This window comes from Chiloscyllium punctatum, chromosome 37, assembly GCF_047496795.1.
Source record: "Chiloscyllium punctatum isolate Juve2018m chromosome 37, sChiPun1.3, whole genome shotgun sequence".
Classification (NCBI taxonomy): Eukaryota; Metazoa; Chordata; class Chondrichthyes; order Orectolobiformes; family Hemiscylliidae; genus Chiloscyllium; species Chiloscyllium punctatum.
Window position 1 is genome coordinate 6,018,567 of NC_092775.1, and position 14,935 is coordinate 6,033,501.

The 14,935-nt window shown below is 38.9% G+C and overlaps 1 protein-coding gene across 3 annotated transcripts in view; it reads left to right on the forward strand.

Moving 5' to 3' along the window:
• The window catches only part of LOC140462824 (death-inducer obliterator 1-like), a 176,588-nt gene that overhangs the window by 76,107 nt on the left and 85,546 nt on the right, over window positions 1–14,935 (forward strand). For all 3 annotated transcript variants that reach the window (XM_072556167.1, XM_072556168.1, XM_072556165.1), the window contains 3 exons: window positions 2,158–2,404; window positions 9,710–9,865; window positions 13,980–14,787. In XM_072556167.1, the coding sequence (XP_072412268.1) occupies window positions 2,185–2,404; window positions 9,710–9,865; window positions 13,980–14,787 (1,184 nt within the window). In that variant the 5' untranslated portion in view covers window positions 2,158–2,184. The remainder of the gene's footprint in view (window positions 1–2,157; window positions 2,405–9,709; window positions 9,866–13,979; window positions 14,788–14,935) is intronic.

Below are 14,935 nucleotides of genomic sequence, written 5' to 3' on the forward strand. Positions count from 1 at the left end.
CCCTGGAGCTGAATTCTTCAGACATTGTGAATCCTATCGACTAATTCAACCTTATCCACTGTAGACAATAATCCAGGAACTGATCACACACCGAAACCACTAGTCACCAAACTCTGATCTAGTGTCAGGCATAGGCTGGACTGGTAAGGATGGCAGATTTCCTGTCCTGAAAGGTATTAGTGAATCAAATGGGTTTTTTTTCTTAAATCTGGCAGATCATAGTTACTGAAAGTAGCTTTTTATTCCAGATGTTAATTGACTAGTTGTCATTGTGGAATTTGAACTTGTACTCTTGATAAGGTACTTTAAAATTAGCCAGGACACCACAGTATCTCTCCCGCTCTTCAGAATAATTGTAAAATAGTTTTGATCCTACTGAGAGGGCAGGTAGTGTTTGGTTTAACACTTCATTCTAAAAAATCAACATCTCTGTCAGCACAGCACTTTTTTAGTCCTGCACTGAAGTGGAACCTAGATTTTCCCACTGAAGTGGGACTTGAACCCACAACTTCTGACTCAGCATGACTGCACTATCCACTGAAACACAGCCAACACTGTTTGGCCAAAGAATATTCATATTGTTCTTGAACCACTTGAAACCTTTTGACCTGTATGACATTCAGGTCCTCTTGTGAAGTGGCAACTTTTTAATCTTGCTGAAGCCACACCAAAGGCCATTTCAGATTTTCTTATTCTCTCCTGGGATCTGACTGTGACTGAAATGAGCTACTTGCTTGATTGTAACTGAATAGCTAGGCCATCTGAGGGCAGTTAAGAGTTAACAATCAAATTAGTAATAAACTTTCTATCTATTAATTTCTGGAGCTCTGACTGGTGGATATCAAGGCTAGTTTGTGAATTGTGAGCAGTAATGTAATGTTGGAGGTTCGGTTTTACTTTTTTATGGATTGTTTTAGATATTTAAAACCTTAGTGATTTGTGTAATTCCGTGGTTGGTATATTGTACGAAGCAATGAAATTTCCTATTGATGCAGAAGTAAACTAGATTAATCCTATTTTCTGGCCTTGAATAGATTGGAAATGTTCAGATGCCCTTAGCTTCATAAATGTGGCAGCGTACCAAAAGTGAGAATTGTGGCACTGTGCAGTACATGAAATCTGAGTCAAATCAGGAGCACAGAACCTTTTGCTGAAGCCAGTGGAGTGTTGAACTTGATACATTGTATCTTCCAAGGATACAAAGGTACTGATAATCCTCTCAGGTGAATCTAAAAGATATCCAGTATTTGCAGAAGATCTGGGACCATAGCATCCTGGGCCAATTCCTCAAGCAAATTACTAAAGATCAGATATCGTGTTTTAATAATACTGTGTAGAGCTTATGGAACTTTGCTTAATGCAGCCTAGTTGCTTAAGCTGCAGCAGCCCTACATTAAAGCAGTGACTAAGTTACAAAAGCACGCTGCTTTCTGTAAGTGCTTTGAGGTTTCCTGAAATTACGAAAGACTAGATATGAATACAAGTTACTACTTTTACATGACTATTTAATGCTTGTATTGATTGGGCGATCTTTATTTCCTGGTAGACAGCTGGCAAAAGTTGAGAATAAACAATTAACTTTTATAATTAACACCGTCATGAGTGAAGTAACAAGTTACTGACTTGCAGCAGTTTTTGAAGTTTTAGGTTTGGAGAACGAGTAAAGTATACTGGCAGCACGGAGGTTCAGTGGTTAGCAGTGCTGCCTTGCAGCACCAGGGACCCAGGTTCAATTCCGCCCTCGGGTGACTGTCTTTGTGGAGTTTATACATTCTTCCTGTGTCTGCATGGGTTTCTTTTTCAGTACAAAGATGAGGAGGTTACACATATTGTCCATGCTAGATTGCCCATCGTGTCGAGGGAAAAACAGGCTAGGTGCATTAGCCATGGGAAATGCAGGGTTACGAGGGGGAATGGGTCTGGGTTGGATGCTCTTTGGAGGGTTGGTGTGGACTTGTTGGGCCGAATGACCTGCTTCTACACTGTAGGGATTCTAGGATAGTGCAGTTTTAGGATGTTTTGATAATAATGGAGTGAAACTTGGAAACAGTGCATGTACTTAGTGCAACGCTATTCTGTGCTGTTTATACTTGTGCTTCCTAATATACATGGCTTAGCATTTGTCATAATCATACCCTGTTTTCTTATTCTTCACAGCAACCAGAACATATTGTGGATGTTTTTATGGACATCTCAGATTCTGTAGGTCAGTATCTGCCTCAGAATCATTTAAACCTCCCCGAAGAAAGCTCTTTAATCAGTAATCTGGACTTGTCTCAAGGTATTGACACCGCATTGAAAATGCTGAGCGATAAGGATCCGTTGTTGCCATCATCCAGTGAACCGTTCAGATTGGAGCTGCAAGCAGATGGTAGTGAGCAGTGCCAGCTAGACACAGCAGAAGGTATTTTAAATTTGTGTTACATATTGACAAAAGACCATAGACATAAGCGTGGAAGTAAGGCCATTCAGCCCATCGAGTCCACTCCGCCATTCAGTCATGGCTGTTGGACATTTCAACGCCACTTACCTGCACTCTCCCCGTATCCCTTAAATCCTTGCGAGATTAAGAATTTATCACTGTCTGCCTTGAAGACATTTAACATTCTGGTCTCTGTCGCACTCCGTGGCAGTGAATTCCACAGGCCCACCACACTCTTGCTGAAGAAATGTCTCCTCATTTCCATTTTAAATTGATACCCTCTAATTCTAAGGCTGTGCCCACGGGTCCTAATATCCCTGCCTGATGGAAGCAAATTCCCAGCATCCACTTTTTCTAAGCCATGCATTATCTCGTAAGTTTCTATTAGATCACCTCTCAACCTTCTAAACTCTAATGAATGCAATCCCAGGATCCTCAGCCATTCCATACAAAAGTAAGGAATGATCCAACTTAGAATCAGAGGTACAGCTTGGAAACAAACCCTTCAGTCCAACTTGTCCATACCAGCCAGATGCCTTTTAAATGCTGCAATTGTACTAGCCTCCACTACTTCCTGTGGCAGCTCATTCCATGCACGTACCATCCTCTTTGTGAAAATGTTGCCCCTTAAGTCTCTTTTATATCTTTCCCCTCTCATCCTAAACCTATGCCCTCTAGTTCTGGATGCCCCCACCCCAGGGAAAAGACTATCTGTTTATCCTATCCATACCCCTCATGATTTTATAAACCTCTATAAAGTCACCACTCAGTCTCTGACGCTCCAGGGAAAACAGTCCTAGCCTATTCAGCCTCTCCCTATAGCTCAAATCCTCCAATCTGGCAACATCTTTGTAAATCTTTTCTGAACCATTTTAAGTTTCACAGCATTCTTCTGATAGGGAAGAGACTAGAATTGGATGCAATATTCCTAAAGTGGCTTAACCAATGTCCTGTACAGCTGCAATATGACCTCCCAACTCCTGTACTCCATACTCTGACCAATAAAGGAAAGTATATTAGATGCCACCTTCACTATCCTATCTACCTGCGACTCTACTTTCAAGGAGCTATGAACCTGCACTCCAAGGTCTCTTTGTTCAGCAACACTCCCTAGGATCTTACCATTAAGTGTAAAGATCCTGCTAAGATTTGCTTTCCCAAAATGCAGCACCTGAATTAAACTCAGTCTGCCACTTCTCAGCCCATTGGCCCATCTGGTTCAGATCCTGTTGTAATCTGAGATAACCTCCTTCACTGTCCACTAGTCCTCCACTTTTGGTGTCATCTTTAAACTTACTAACTAATGACAAAACTTGTGGACCCAGCCCAAGTGGAGTACAGAATGTGCAGGGGAGGGGCCTAAAAAAAAGAGAAGAATGAAAAACACTGGCAAGTAAGCACAGAGAGAATCCCAAGGTATTCTATAAGTATGTGTCTTATGAGCAAAAGCTAAACAGGTTGGGATTCTACTCGGGTTTAGGAGAATGAGAGTATATAATGTTAAGGCCTTTGATAGGGCAAATGCTGCGAGGATATTTCCCCTCATGGGTGAGTTTAGGGCCAGAGGCACCAACTTAAGGCTGAGATGAGGAGGAATCTCTTTGGAGGGTTGAGAGGTTTTGTCACAGCTGTGGGGGCAGAATCCTTGTGTATATTTAAGGCTGAGAAAGATAGATCCTTGATCAGTAGGAGAATCAAAGCTATGAGGAAAGGGCAGGAAAGTGGATATGAGGAATATTGGCTGAGCCATGATCGTATTTAATGGTGGAACAGGCTTGAGGGGCAGAATGGCTTACTACTGTTCCTATTTGCTATGGTCTAAGAAGATAACCAGGTAAAGAGTAGGTTCCATTTGAAACCCAGGAGTCTATCTGTGTGTAGCAAGAGGGCTTTGCTTGGGTGTTAAATGGGTAATTCACATCTCTCTTTAGAGAGGGAGGATATATGTCCAGAATTCAGAAAGTGTAACTGTGAGGTTCTTGAGCACTGGAGGAGGTGCAGAGGAAATTAACAGGATGTCACCTGGGATGAAACAGTTTAGCTGTGAAGAGGCTGATAGCTTTGGTTGCTTTCTTTAGAGCAGAGATGGCTGAGAGCGAACCTGAGGTGTCTAAAGTTAAGGGGCATGAACAGGGTGGATGAAGGGTCACTAACAAGGGAGTATAATCTTAAGGTGAAAAAGGAAGTTTAAAGATCTCTCACGAAGGCTGGTGAAAATCTGGATTTCACTATTTGGGAGGGTAGTTCAGGTGGGAACCCTCACAATCTTTAACAAGGGCTTGGGTGAGCTCTTTAAATGTCATAACATTCAAGGCTTGGGCCAAGTGCCAGAATGTGGGGCTCGTGTAGATTGAGTAATTTAAAGACTCTCTTCTGTCCTAAATGATTCCAAGTTGAATCACCTGCTTGATTTCCTATTCTTTTGATTTCACCAGAATTCAAAAGTCGATACGTTTTGACCTTAAGTATATTTAATGATGATGTACCACAGCCCTCTAGTGTACATGATTGTAAAAAATTCACAACATTCTGAATGAAAATTTTGCCACTTACCTCATTCTTAAATGAGTGATCCCTCATTCTGAGAATGTAGTCTCTAGTTCTAGCCTTTCTGATTATATGAAATAACCTTTCAATGTTTACCCTATCAAGTTTCCACAAAATTCTGCATGTTTCAATCAGATCATCTCTCATTTTCCTGAACTCCAGAGAGTACTGGGTTAATCTGCTCAATGTCTCACAATCTAACAACCTTCTCATCCAGGAATCAATGCAGTAAACCTTTGCTGAACCTTCTCCAAAGCAAGTAGTTCATTCCTTCGATGAATAATTAAAACTGCACACTAGCGTGAACTAATCAAAGTCCTGTATAATTACAAGACCTCCTTCCCCTTATACTTCACTAAAGGCTAACGTGCCATTTGTCTTCCTAATTGCTTTCTGTACCTCTATTCTAATTTTGTGCTGCTTGTCTGAGGAGAACCCAAACTTTGACCATTATACATGAATATTTCACACCATTTTAAAAGAAAAGTTTTTCTATTTATCCTACCAAAGTGAAAAACAACCTTTCCTCATTCACTTTTTAAAATCTATAATACAGGTAGACGATCCTTTATCCGAAATTGTTGGGACCAGCTATTTTGGAGTTTGGAATTTTTCGAATTTCAGAATAAGTGACTGTTTGGTGAAATTTTAAAAAATCTTACTGGAGGAGCAGACTAACTAAGTAAAAACAGGCCTTGAGAGAGAATCCAGGCCTGCTGGTGCTGGACCATGTGCCGCCACCACCCCCCCACCCATGTCGCATCTGAGTGACACGCATCAAGTGGGTGTCGACTTGTTAATAAGAAAAAAGCCATCACAAAAAAAATGGACTTTGGAGCTTTTTGGATTTTGGAACTATGGATAAAGGATCGTCTACCTGTATTCACCTCAACTTTACTACTGTTTGTATTCATGCATTCCACAATGTTTATTGTTGAAATATCTTAATTTTTGTGCTGAGGTCCATGTAGGTGCATTCAAGTATTTGTACTCATCTTCCTCAATCCACCAGGCTCCCAGTGTCCATTTATTGAATACAGAATGCTCTACGCAATGATCTGAGGTGTGTTTGAAGTAAGCAAAATTGGAGAGGAAAGGAATGTTTCTTACTGTGAATGTATTCTGACCTGGCTGAATGTAGTATTACAAAACAGCTGACAAGTGGGACAGTTTTCTACCCTGTCTACCCCAGATCCACTGGAAATAATTGGATCTTCTGAACTGTTCCCTGGCTGCCCTTTACTTGGAGTATTAGGGGCGTGCAACATACTGCATGCAACAGTAGTAGACTTGCCAACTTTAAGGGCATATAAATGGTCATTTGGTAGACATTTGGACGAGCATGGAATAGTATAGGTTAGCTGGGCTTCAGATTGTTTTCACAACTTGGCACAACATCAAGGGCCGAAGGGCCTGTACTGTGCTGTAATGTTCTATGTTCTGAAGTTTAGAAAAGCAAAATACCCAACCCATGACAAGTTTCCTCTGCACATTTAAATCAATTGACCTTTTAATTGCATTGTAAACCTGGAAGAAACAACTTCGGCAGGAAAATCTTTCAGTATTCAAGGTGTTTAGTCGTACAACTACAGGTTGTATGTATGTGTAAGCCAAAGTTTTAAACCAGGGTTCCTAAATTTTGCAAAGTTTAATGACCATTTCAGGTACCCAAGGACATATATAGTTTAGGTATTATCACATCTTGAAATAAACCACAAAAGAAAACATTAACATTTTTTATGCTGTACAATAATCATTTACATACTCTTCAATCATCACTCTCCCTTTAAAGTGGAACTATGGGTCTCATAATCTGCTACACAGTAAACTCTGTTCATGACGATGTGAGATTAACTTGTTTTATCTATCTGAAGTGGGAAATGAAAAGGCTTCAGTTTTCCAACAGCAATTGGAAATTTGGCAGTCTTTGAGCATACCTCTGCTTTTCTTATTCATCTTGTCTCGACCTTCCAATCTTATTACACAGAAGTAGGTACTGCAGATCCTGGAATTTAGAGTCAAGATTAGAGTGGTGCTGGAAAAGCACAGCAGGTCAGGCAGCATCCGAGGAACAGGAAAATCAGCGTTTCGGGCAAAAGCTCATCAGGAATGCCTGATGAAGGGCTTTTGCCTGAAACGTTGATTTTCATGTTTCTAATCTTATTGTCCCATCTAACTGCAACTTGACATCAGAATCAACACCAAAGCAGATTCGTTTGTTAGTGAAATGTACAAATATACAAATTCAAAATTATTTTTAAAATTTTTATCAAGAAAATTTTTTATTAAGTTGATTTTGGAGAGTAAAGTGAAGAATGCAAGAAACAGAAGTTGGAGAAGACCACATATCTCATTGTACCTGTCTTCTGTATGATCATGGATCATCTTCAGCTTCAGTTCCACTTGTCTTGACAATCCCTGTAATATTTGGTTTCCTGAAGTCGCCAGAAGTCGGTTTACCTCAATTTTATAAGGGAAATCACAACCTTATGAGATAAAGAATTCCAAGGATACGCATCCTTTGAGCAAAGAAGTTTCTTTTAACCTCAGTCCTAAATGACCGGTCCCTTACTCTGTGACTGTTCCCCGTGTTCTAGCTTCTCCAGATGTGGAAAATGATCTGTGTCTGCCTTGCCAAGGCCCTGCTCTATTTATTTAAATTCCAGTCAAATCATAAGAACAGGAATAGACCATTCACCCGAACAAACTGCTCAGTTAGATTTGGCTGGCTATCTGCCTCAATACAATGTTATTTTATATTCCTTAATATTATTGTATCACAAAATATTTTTTGTCTTGAATATGCTTCATAATCGAACATGCACAACTCTCTGGCAGTAAGAATTCCAAAGATTCACCAGTTATGGCATGATAAAATTCCTTATCTCTGTTAAGTTGTCTACCTATTTCTGGACTCATCACACAGCATACAACCTGAAATCCAAATTGTGGTGTTTTGGAAGGATTTTGAGTTTCAATGAAATCACCTTGTTCTTCAAAATTCACTCTCTTGTCATAAGACATTTCCACAATCTCAAAGATTAATTTGGTGAATCTCCATTGTACTACCTCTGTGCCAACTATATCATTCCTTGGATAAGGAGACTAAAGCAGTACACAATACACTAGGCACAGTTTCACCCAGGTTCTACACCATTTCTGCTAGACACCTTTAACCCTGTACTCAAATCACTTTGCAATGTAAGCTGCCATGCTGTTTGCCTTCCTAAATGTTTGCTGCACCACGTTAGCTTTAAGTAACTTATGAACAAGTGCATCTAGGTCTTTTAAGTGTCAACATTTCCCAACCCCGGCCATTTAGAAATATTCTATCTTTCTGTTTAACTTGCTTACAGTTCAGAAAATGTAGACTTAATTTGTTTAGCCTTTCATCATAGGGTAACTGTCATCCCAATGACCCGGTGCTTTCTCTGGTTGACAATGGAGAACAGATTTATTGGGAGAAAGTCAGCAATTGCAATACATATTCAGGTTGGATTTAATTCACTTAGGAAAAACAAACTGAATTATCATACAACTTTTCAGTGGTAAAGTAGATTTTCTTTCAATGCCATTAAATAAAAAGCATGGTACTTGTTAAATGAGGGTGTTAAATGGAAGGTAAGTGTAATTAGTTTGTTGCAAAATAAAATCTTTACCACTTACGCTCAAATTTAGTTTGAAATGTTTACCAAATTCTGATGAGGGAAGAAGATGTATTGTGTTTCAAGCAAGCAGGAACCTACTCATATTCATGGGAAGTTCTGCAATCTACACCTTTAGACTATCCGGCCTCACCTGGTTTTCTACACTCCATAAACTCGAGAACAAACTCTTGTTTCTTGACTTTTATCCAATGCCAGTGTATTCTTCTAATGTGGCAAATTTTAAAATGCTCAATTTTAAGTTCTTTGGTGTTTCACCCTTCTTCACAAAATCAACCCTAAATTGCGTTCCTCTGCCTCTGGAACCTTGTCCATCCCCTCTTTGCATTGCCCTGCATAAGTTGGCTGTGCAATTAGCCCTTTCCATTATGAATGCTTACAAAGTTAAGAAATGAAATAAAAATTGAGATCAAAACGTAAACAGTTGTTGACAGGAAATATGTAAGAGAGATGTATACTAAATGGAAAAAAAATAATTTTCTTACTAACATTTTGTAATGATAATTGAAAGATTATTCAGGCTAAGTATTGACATAAATAGATTTTCATGATCTTTCACTTTGGTTTAATAACCATAGAGCTAATGTATACATGTTGCCACCTTATCTAATATGTATCTGTTGATTCATAAATATCTTTACCAATTTGAACTTCAGGATGTAAAGAAACTGTCAAGCTCATATTCACTGATAAATTGTTAAGCATTTGTCCCAAATCCTGGGTATACTAGTAATCTTTGAGTCAATTAATCTTAGCTAACATTTTCTTCTCTCAATGAGCTGAAGTAAGGCATTGTTGAAATAACTGGTAAGTAACCCGACCGAAAATAAGTTTAGTGTTTACCTGAAATAGCACTTTTTAAATTGGCTATTACATAGATATCACAGCACCTAAACATAACTTTGTCAAGAGGATGAATAGTTTGGTATTGATCTTGGTGTCTTTGAAAGTGATACGATTATAAATTATTAATTTGTCATTGTTGAAGTAAGGCATTTGTATAAACAAGAGAATTGTTTGTTAAATATATTTTATCTGAGATTTTAGTTAATACAAAGAGTATTACTAATTTCAGCCCTAAGGTTAGGAGATGTTGGTGCTGTCATCACTGCGGTGGAGGAAGATGAACATGACAGAGCATCTGGGCTTCAAGAATCTTCTCAGAATAGCAGTAACTCAGAGCCCAATCCAGTTCAACCCAATAGAAAGTCCCCCCGACTCCATACACCAGGTTAGTGAATGTAACTGAGAGAACGTGTGGCTTTAAGAACTGGATCAACTGTCTATGCTTTTTGTCTAGGCAAGAATTCAATTGGAAATGCATTATTTTCAATCTATATATATATGAATGTATTGCTCATGTGTATTTAGTTCAGCTTTAATTTTGCATATCTACTGTTCTCTAGCAAAGTTGCTTCCTGATCGTTGACAGCTTCATGTCTCAATCTTTTTTGAATAACTTTCTAATATAAGAAAGGTATTGTCCTTGTTGCCTATATTCCTGTGTCGGTCCAAACTATGGTGCTAAGAATTTACTGGACACTGGTGTTGGAGTAAATAATAGAGTACAAGCCCAGATTTGATTGTTGGATTGTATGGAGCATAAGAAATAGAAATAGGCCGCATGACTCCTCCCTTTTTTCCCTTCAATAAATTTGACTGAACTCCTGTGTGAATGTATGTATATCCTGTGCAGTATGCGTTTTCTTGTCTTACCTCTTTATACCTTGGTGCCCAAGGACCTATGGATCTTGGTGTTGAATATACTCAAAAAAGAACATCTATAGACATCTGGGATAAAAAGAATTCCAAAAACACTCAACCCTTTGACAAGCTTGTCCTCATCTCACCCTTAAAAGGTCAACTTCCAATCCTGAGACATTTATCCTTAGTTCTGGACCGTGCACTTCAATGAGGTCACTTCTTTATTCATCCTCTGATCTACAGAGGATGTAGGTCTATTCTAGTTGTTCTTTCCCTAAATTGGTTCTCTTGTCACAGGAACTAATATGAATCGTAATTTACCTTTTCAAAAGCAAGTTTATCTTTCCATTGGGGAAGGAGTGTCTTAGGCCCAATCATTTTGAGTTGTTTTATCAATGACTCCCTCCATCATGAAGCCAGAAGTAGGGATGTTTCACATGTTTTCAGAAATGCTGAAGCATTATACATTCATATGGAGCAAGACCAGGACAGTATCCATGCTTGGGTGGATCTGTGGCAAAAGCATTATGCTAGGCAATGACTATCTCCAAGAAGAGAATCTAACCCTTGCCAAAGGATTCTCAGTGGTGTTCCAATTGCTGAATTGCCCACAATCAATATCCCAAGAATTGCCACTGACCAGAACCCAATCTGGGACCAACCATTATAAATACTATAAGAGCAGGCCAGAGGTTAGGACTTCTGCAGCAAGTAACTCACCACCTGTTTCCTCAATATCTGCAAGGTATAGGTTATGCGGTGATGGAATTCTCTCCGTGTTTTTGGGTGACTGCAACTCCAACAATATTCAAAGTTCAACATTATCCAGGACAAAATGACCATTTGGTTGGCATCCAATCCACTACTTAGAATGTATACACCAACTATTAACCATCGCAAAGTGGCAACAGTGAGGCAATAAGATCTAACCCAGTAATTACTCAGGCTCTTTTAATGGCACCTTCTGAATATGACATCTGTAACCTGGAGGATCAAGGGTAGCAGGTGAATGGGATCTCAACTGCTTGCAAATCCCTCTTCATGTTGCACACCATCCTGGCAAGGCACTGTATCACAATTCCTTCACTTTTGCTAGGTCAAAATTTTGCCATAAAGCACAAATAAATTCCATTGCTTGCATTTTTTAAACCCATTTCACCAAATTATCAATATTACTCTGAAGCTGCGTTTAGTCTTCACATTTATTTGTAATTTCTTTTGTCGTTTAGTTTGCACATTGCTATCTTCTAGCCATTATAAACAAATTGTACGTGTTAAACAGAAGTAGTTACAGAGCAAGCGTTATAGGACATTGCCACTCACTTCCAACCAATGTGAAATACACCTCCATATATTTTGCTCTCTTCTAACCTGTTTTTAATTGATCCAGTTCCAAATCATATAATCTTCTTCAGTGGCTTGCTGTGTAATATTGTCAGATACTTTCTCACAATTAATTAGCATCTAATTCACTAGGTTTGTTCCATTATGTCAGTCATTGCCTCAAAGAAGGCTGCCACATTTGTGGAGCACAATGTTCCTTCTGAAATCTGTTTATTGCTGTTAATTCTTATTCTTCACATTTACCTTTAAGAAAATCTGTCATCTTTTGATGATTTCAGAGATTTTCACAAAAGCCATAGGACAGGAACAGTTTTAGTCCATTTGGCCCATCAAGTTTACTCCGCCATTCAATTATGGCTGATATGTTTCTCAGCCTCATATTCCTGCTTTATCCACGTAACCCTCGATCCCCTTATTAATCAAGAACCTATCTATCTGTCTTAAATACATTGAGTGACTTGGTCTACACAGCCCTCTGTGGCAATGATCTCCAAAGGTTAACCACCCGCTAGCTGAAGAAATCCCTCCTCATCTCAGTTTTAAAGAGTTGTCCCTTCACTCTGAGGCTGTGCCCTCAGGTCCTGGTGTCTCCTAGTGGAAGCATCTTATCCATTTTATCCTCAGTATTCTATTAGTATCAATCAGATCTCCTCTCTTAAACTTGTGCATAGACCCAGAGTCCTCAACTGCTCCTCATATGACAAACCCTTTATTCTCAAGATCATTCTTGTAAACTTCCTCTGGACCCCCTCCAGTGCCAGCACGTCCTTGCTTAGATCGCAGCCCAAAACTGCTGACAATATTCCAAATGTGTTCTTACCAGAGCCTTATACAGCCTCAGTAGTACATTTCTCCTGTTGTATTCTAACTCACTTGAAATTAACGCAAGCAGATATTAAACTATAATTATCTATGTTAATTCTTGAAATGGTTATTTGTCCTCTTGCAGGTGTCCATAATCAATAGAATCCAGAAATATTTCTCAATCCTCCATTATTTATTCCTGTTTACTCTCTGAATCCTTAGATGGATCCTGACAGTGTTTTCACATTTCTTTGGTATTATCTTATCTCACCTTGCTTTTAATAAATTCTAAATTAACTTCATTATATAGAACACAGGTTATTAATAATAATTGAGTGTCCCTGCCATTGTATGTTAGGCGTTACTGAATAAAATGCTACATTAAAGGTGACAGTACAAGATAAGAGCTCATAGTATGAGGGGTAATGTATTACCATGGACTGAGGATCATTTAACACTGAAGACAGAAAGCAATAGAAAAAGCTTTTTATGCATGAGTGGTTTGGATCTTGAGTGAACTGCCTGAGAATGTGGTTGAGCTGGGTTCAGTCATGGCTTTCAAAAAGATGTTCCATATACACCTAAAATGAGAAGAATTCAGTGGTGATACAGTAAGGGCTCAGAGTGAAACTGGCTCAGTTGCTCATGAAGAGTGCTCGCAAAAACATGGTAGGCCAAATGGCTGCCATTCAATTGTGATTTCTGGTGGGGCATTGGTCTAGATAACTAGTTCAAAAACAAAATCACTATGCTGTTGTCAGTTTGTTCCCAGCCATATTTACTAACTACAGCATAAATCTTGGAAGTCAGATTGTATTTTTATTTATAATTATGTACATATATAATGCACCTTCTCAATTTTCTACTATTTAAAAACACATTGATTTACAGTTATGTTACTGGGCTAGTAGTACTATAGTAATAGAGGCTGGACCGACCTCCCTAAAAATGACCAAGAAACCATTGAGTTGTCAGAAAAATTCCCAAACTGCTTTGTTAATGCTTGAATGGAGTTAACTTCAGTCCTTACTGATCAGCCATCTTATGACTTCAATCTGTGTCATCATTGTGGTTGATTCTTAACTATCTCCTCAACCAATCAGTCATCCAGACACCTAGGAATGGAGAATCAACTGTTTATCTCAGCAGTGATGCTCATAATTCAGAATTAAATTTTCAAAGAAAAACTTGCTGCCATTGTGTTCTCTAAAAAGGTATTTCAGTTCTCTTGTACTTTGCCCTTCAGAGACCATAGATATATCCTTGAGTGTAATCTCGCAAAGCTCCATTGTTCACCATTTCTCACTGTATGCTATTCATTTGCAGGCTTCTGAAGATCCTTACTCCCCATCGTCATGTTACTTGTCCTGAGAGAAGCAAAGGATCCATTTCTATTTTGAAGTTTAAGGATGATACTGTATAATTTGGTTTGTAAAGTCATATTTGATTAGCTATAATGTGATTTCTTCCTGTGTTTATTTGCGTTTTTACAGTAGCTGTGCTGGAGAGTAAAGATGAGAACAAAGAACAACCTGCAAGAATCATCCACCCGAGCAGTAAGGAATTTAAAAAGACTTGGGGATTCCGTCAGACAACTATTGCAAAACGTGAGAATGCTATGGATGCAGAGAACTCTGACACAGCTCTGAGTGAGAACTCTGACCATTTAACGCCCTTATTGAGAAGGAGCAGGCGACAGACTCAGAGATCTGCCAGAGTTCAGGAATTTATTTCAGCAGCTCAGAAGCGCTATCGCAAAATGTCAGGCCTTGATGATGGTGAATGTGGACCCATTTTAACTTCTGAGGCAGGAACTGGTTCTGATGGTAGTGCAGATGTAGATGAAAAGGGTGTTGGATCTCTAGACATGGCCACAGACAAGGGCTCTGCCAGTGTATTTGGAAGAACAAATGAGATGGCTAACTCTGAAGATAGCAGCACCAACAGTGACAGTGATGAACTTACACTGAAGGAACTACAGAATCAGTTGAGAAAGCAACGTGGTCAAGAGCAGCCTGATTCACCACAGAATGCACTCAAAGGACAGGAAATGTGCACTGAAGAAAATCAATCCAGAAAAGAATCAAAGTCTGCAGTCACTGCAAAAGCTAAAAAGAAAATAATAACTCCTGTGAAGAAAAGTACTAAAAGTGGTCCTCCTTCAAAGGAAAAAGAATCAAAATCGCCATTAGATGTTAAGTCGGAGTCAGAAGATGATGAAAGTTCAACCAATCAATCAGACAATGAGTACAATGATCCAGATAAATTATATTGTATATGTAGGCAACCACATAACAACAGGTAGGTTCCTGATTTGGAAAGTTGCACATATTCAAAATATAAGATTAAAAGTCAACATTGAAGCAGCAGCCTAGTTTATACCCATTAATACATTGCTGCTTCATTTATCTTTTCAATTCTATACAGTATACGTATTACTTTGTCCCAT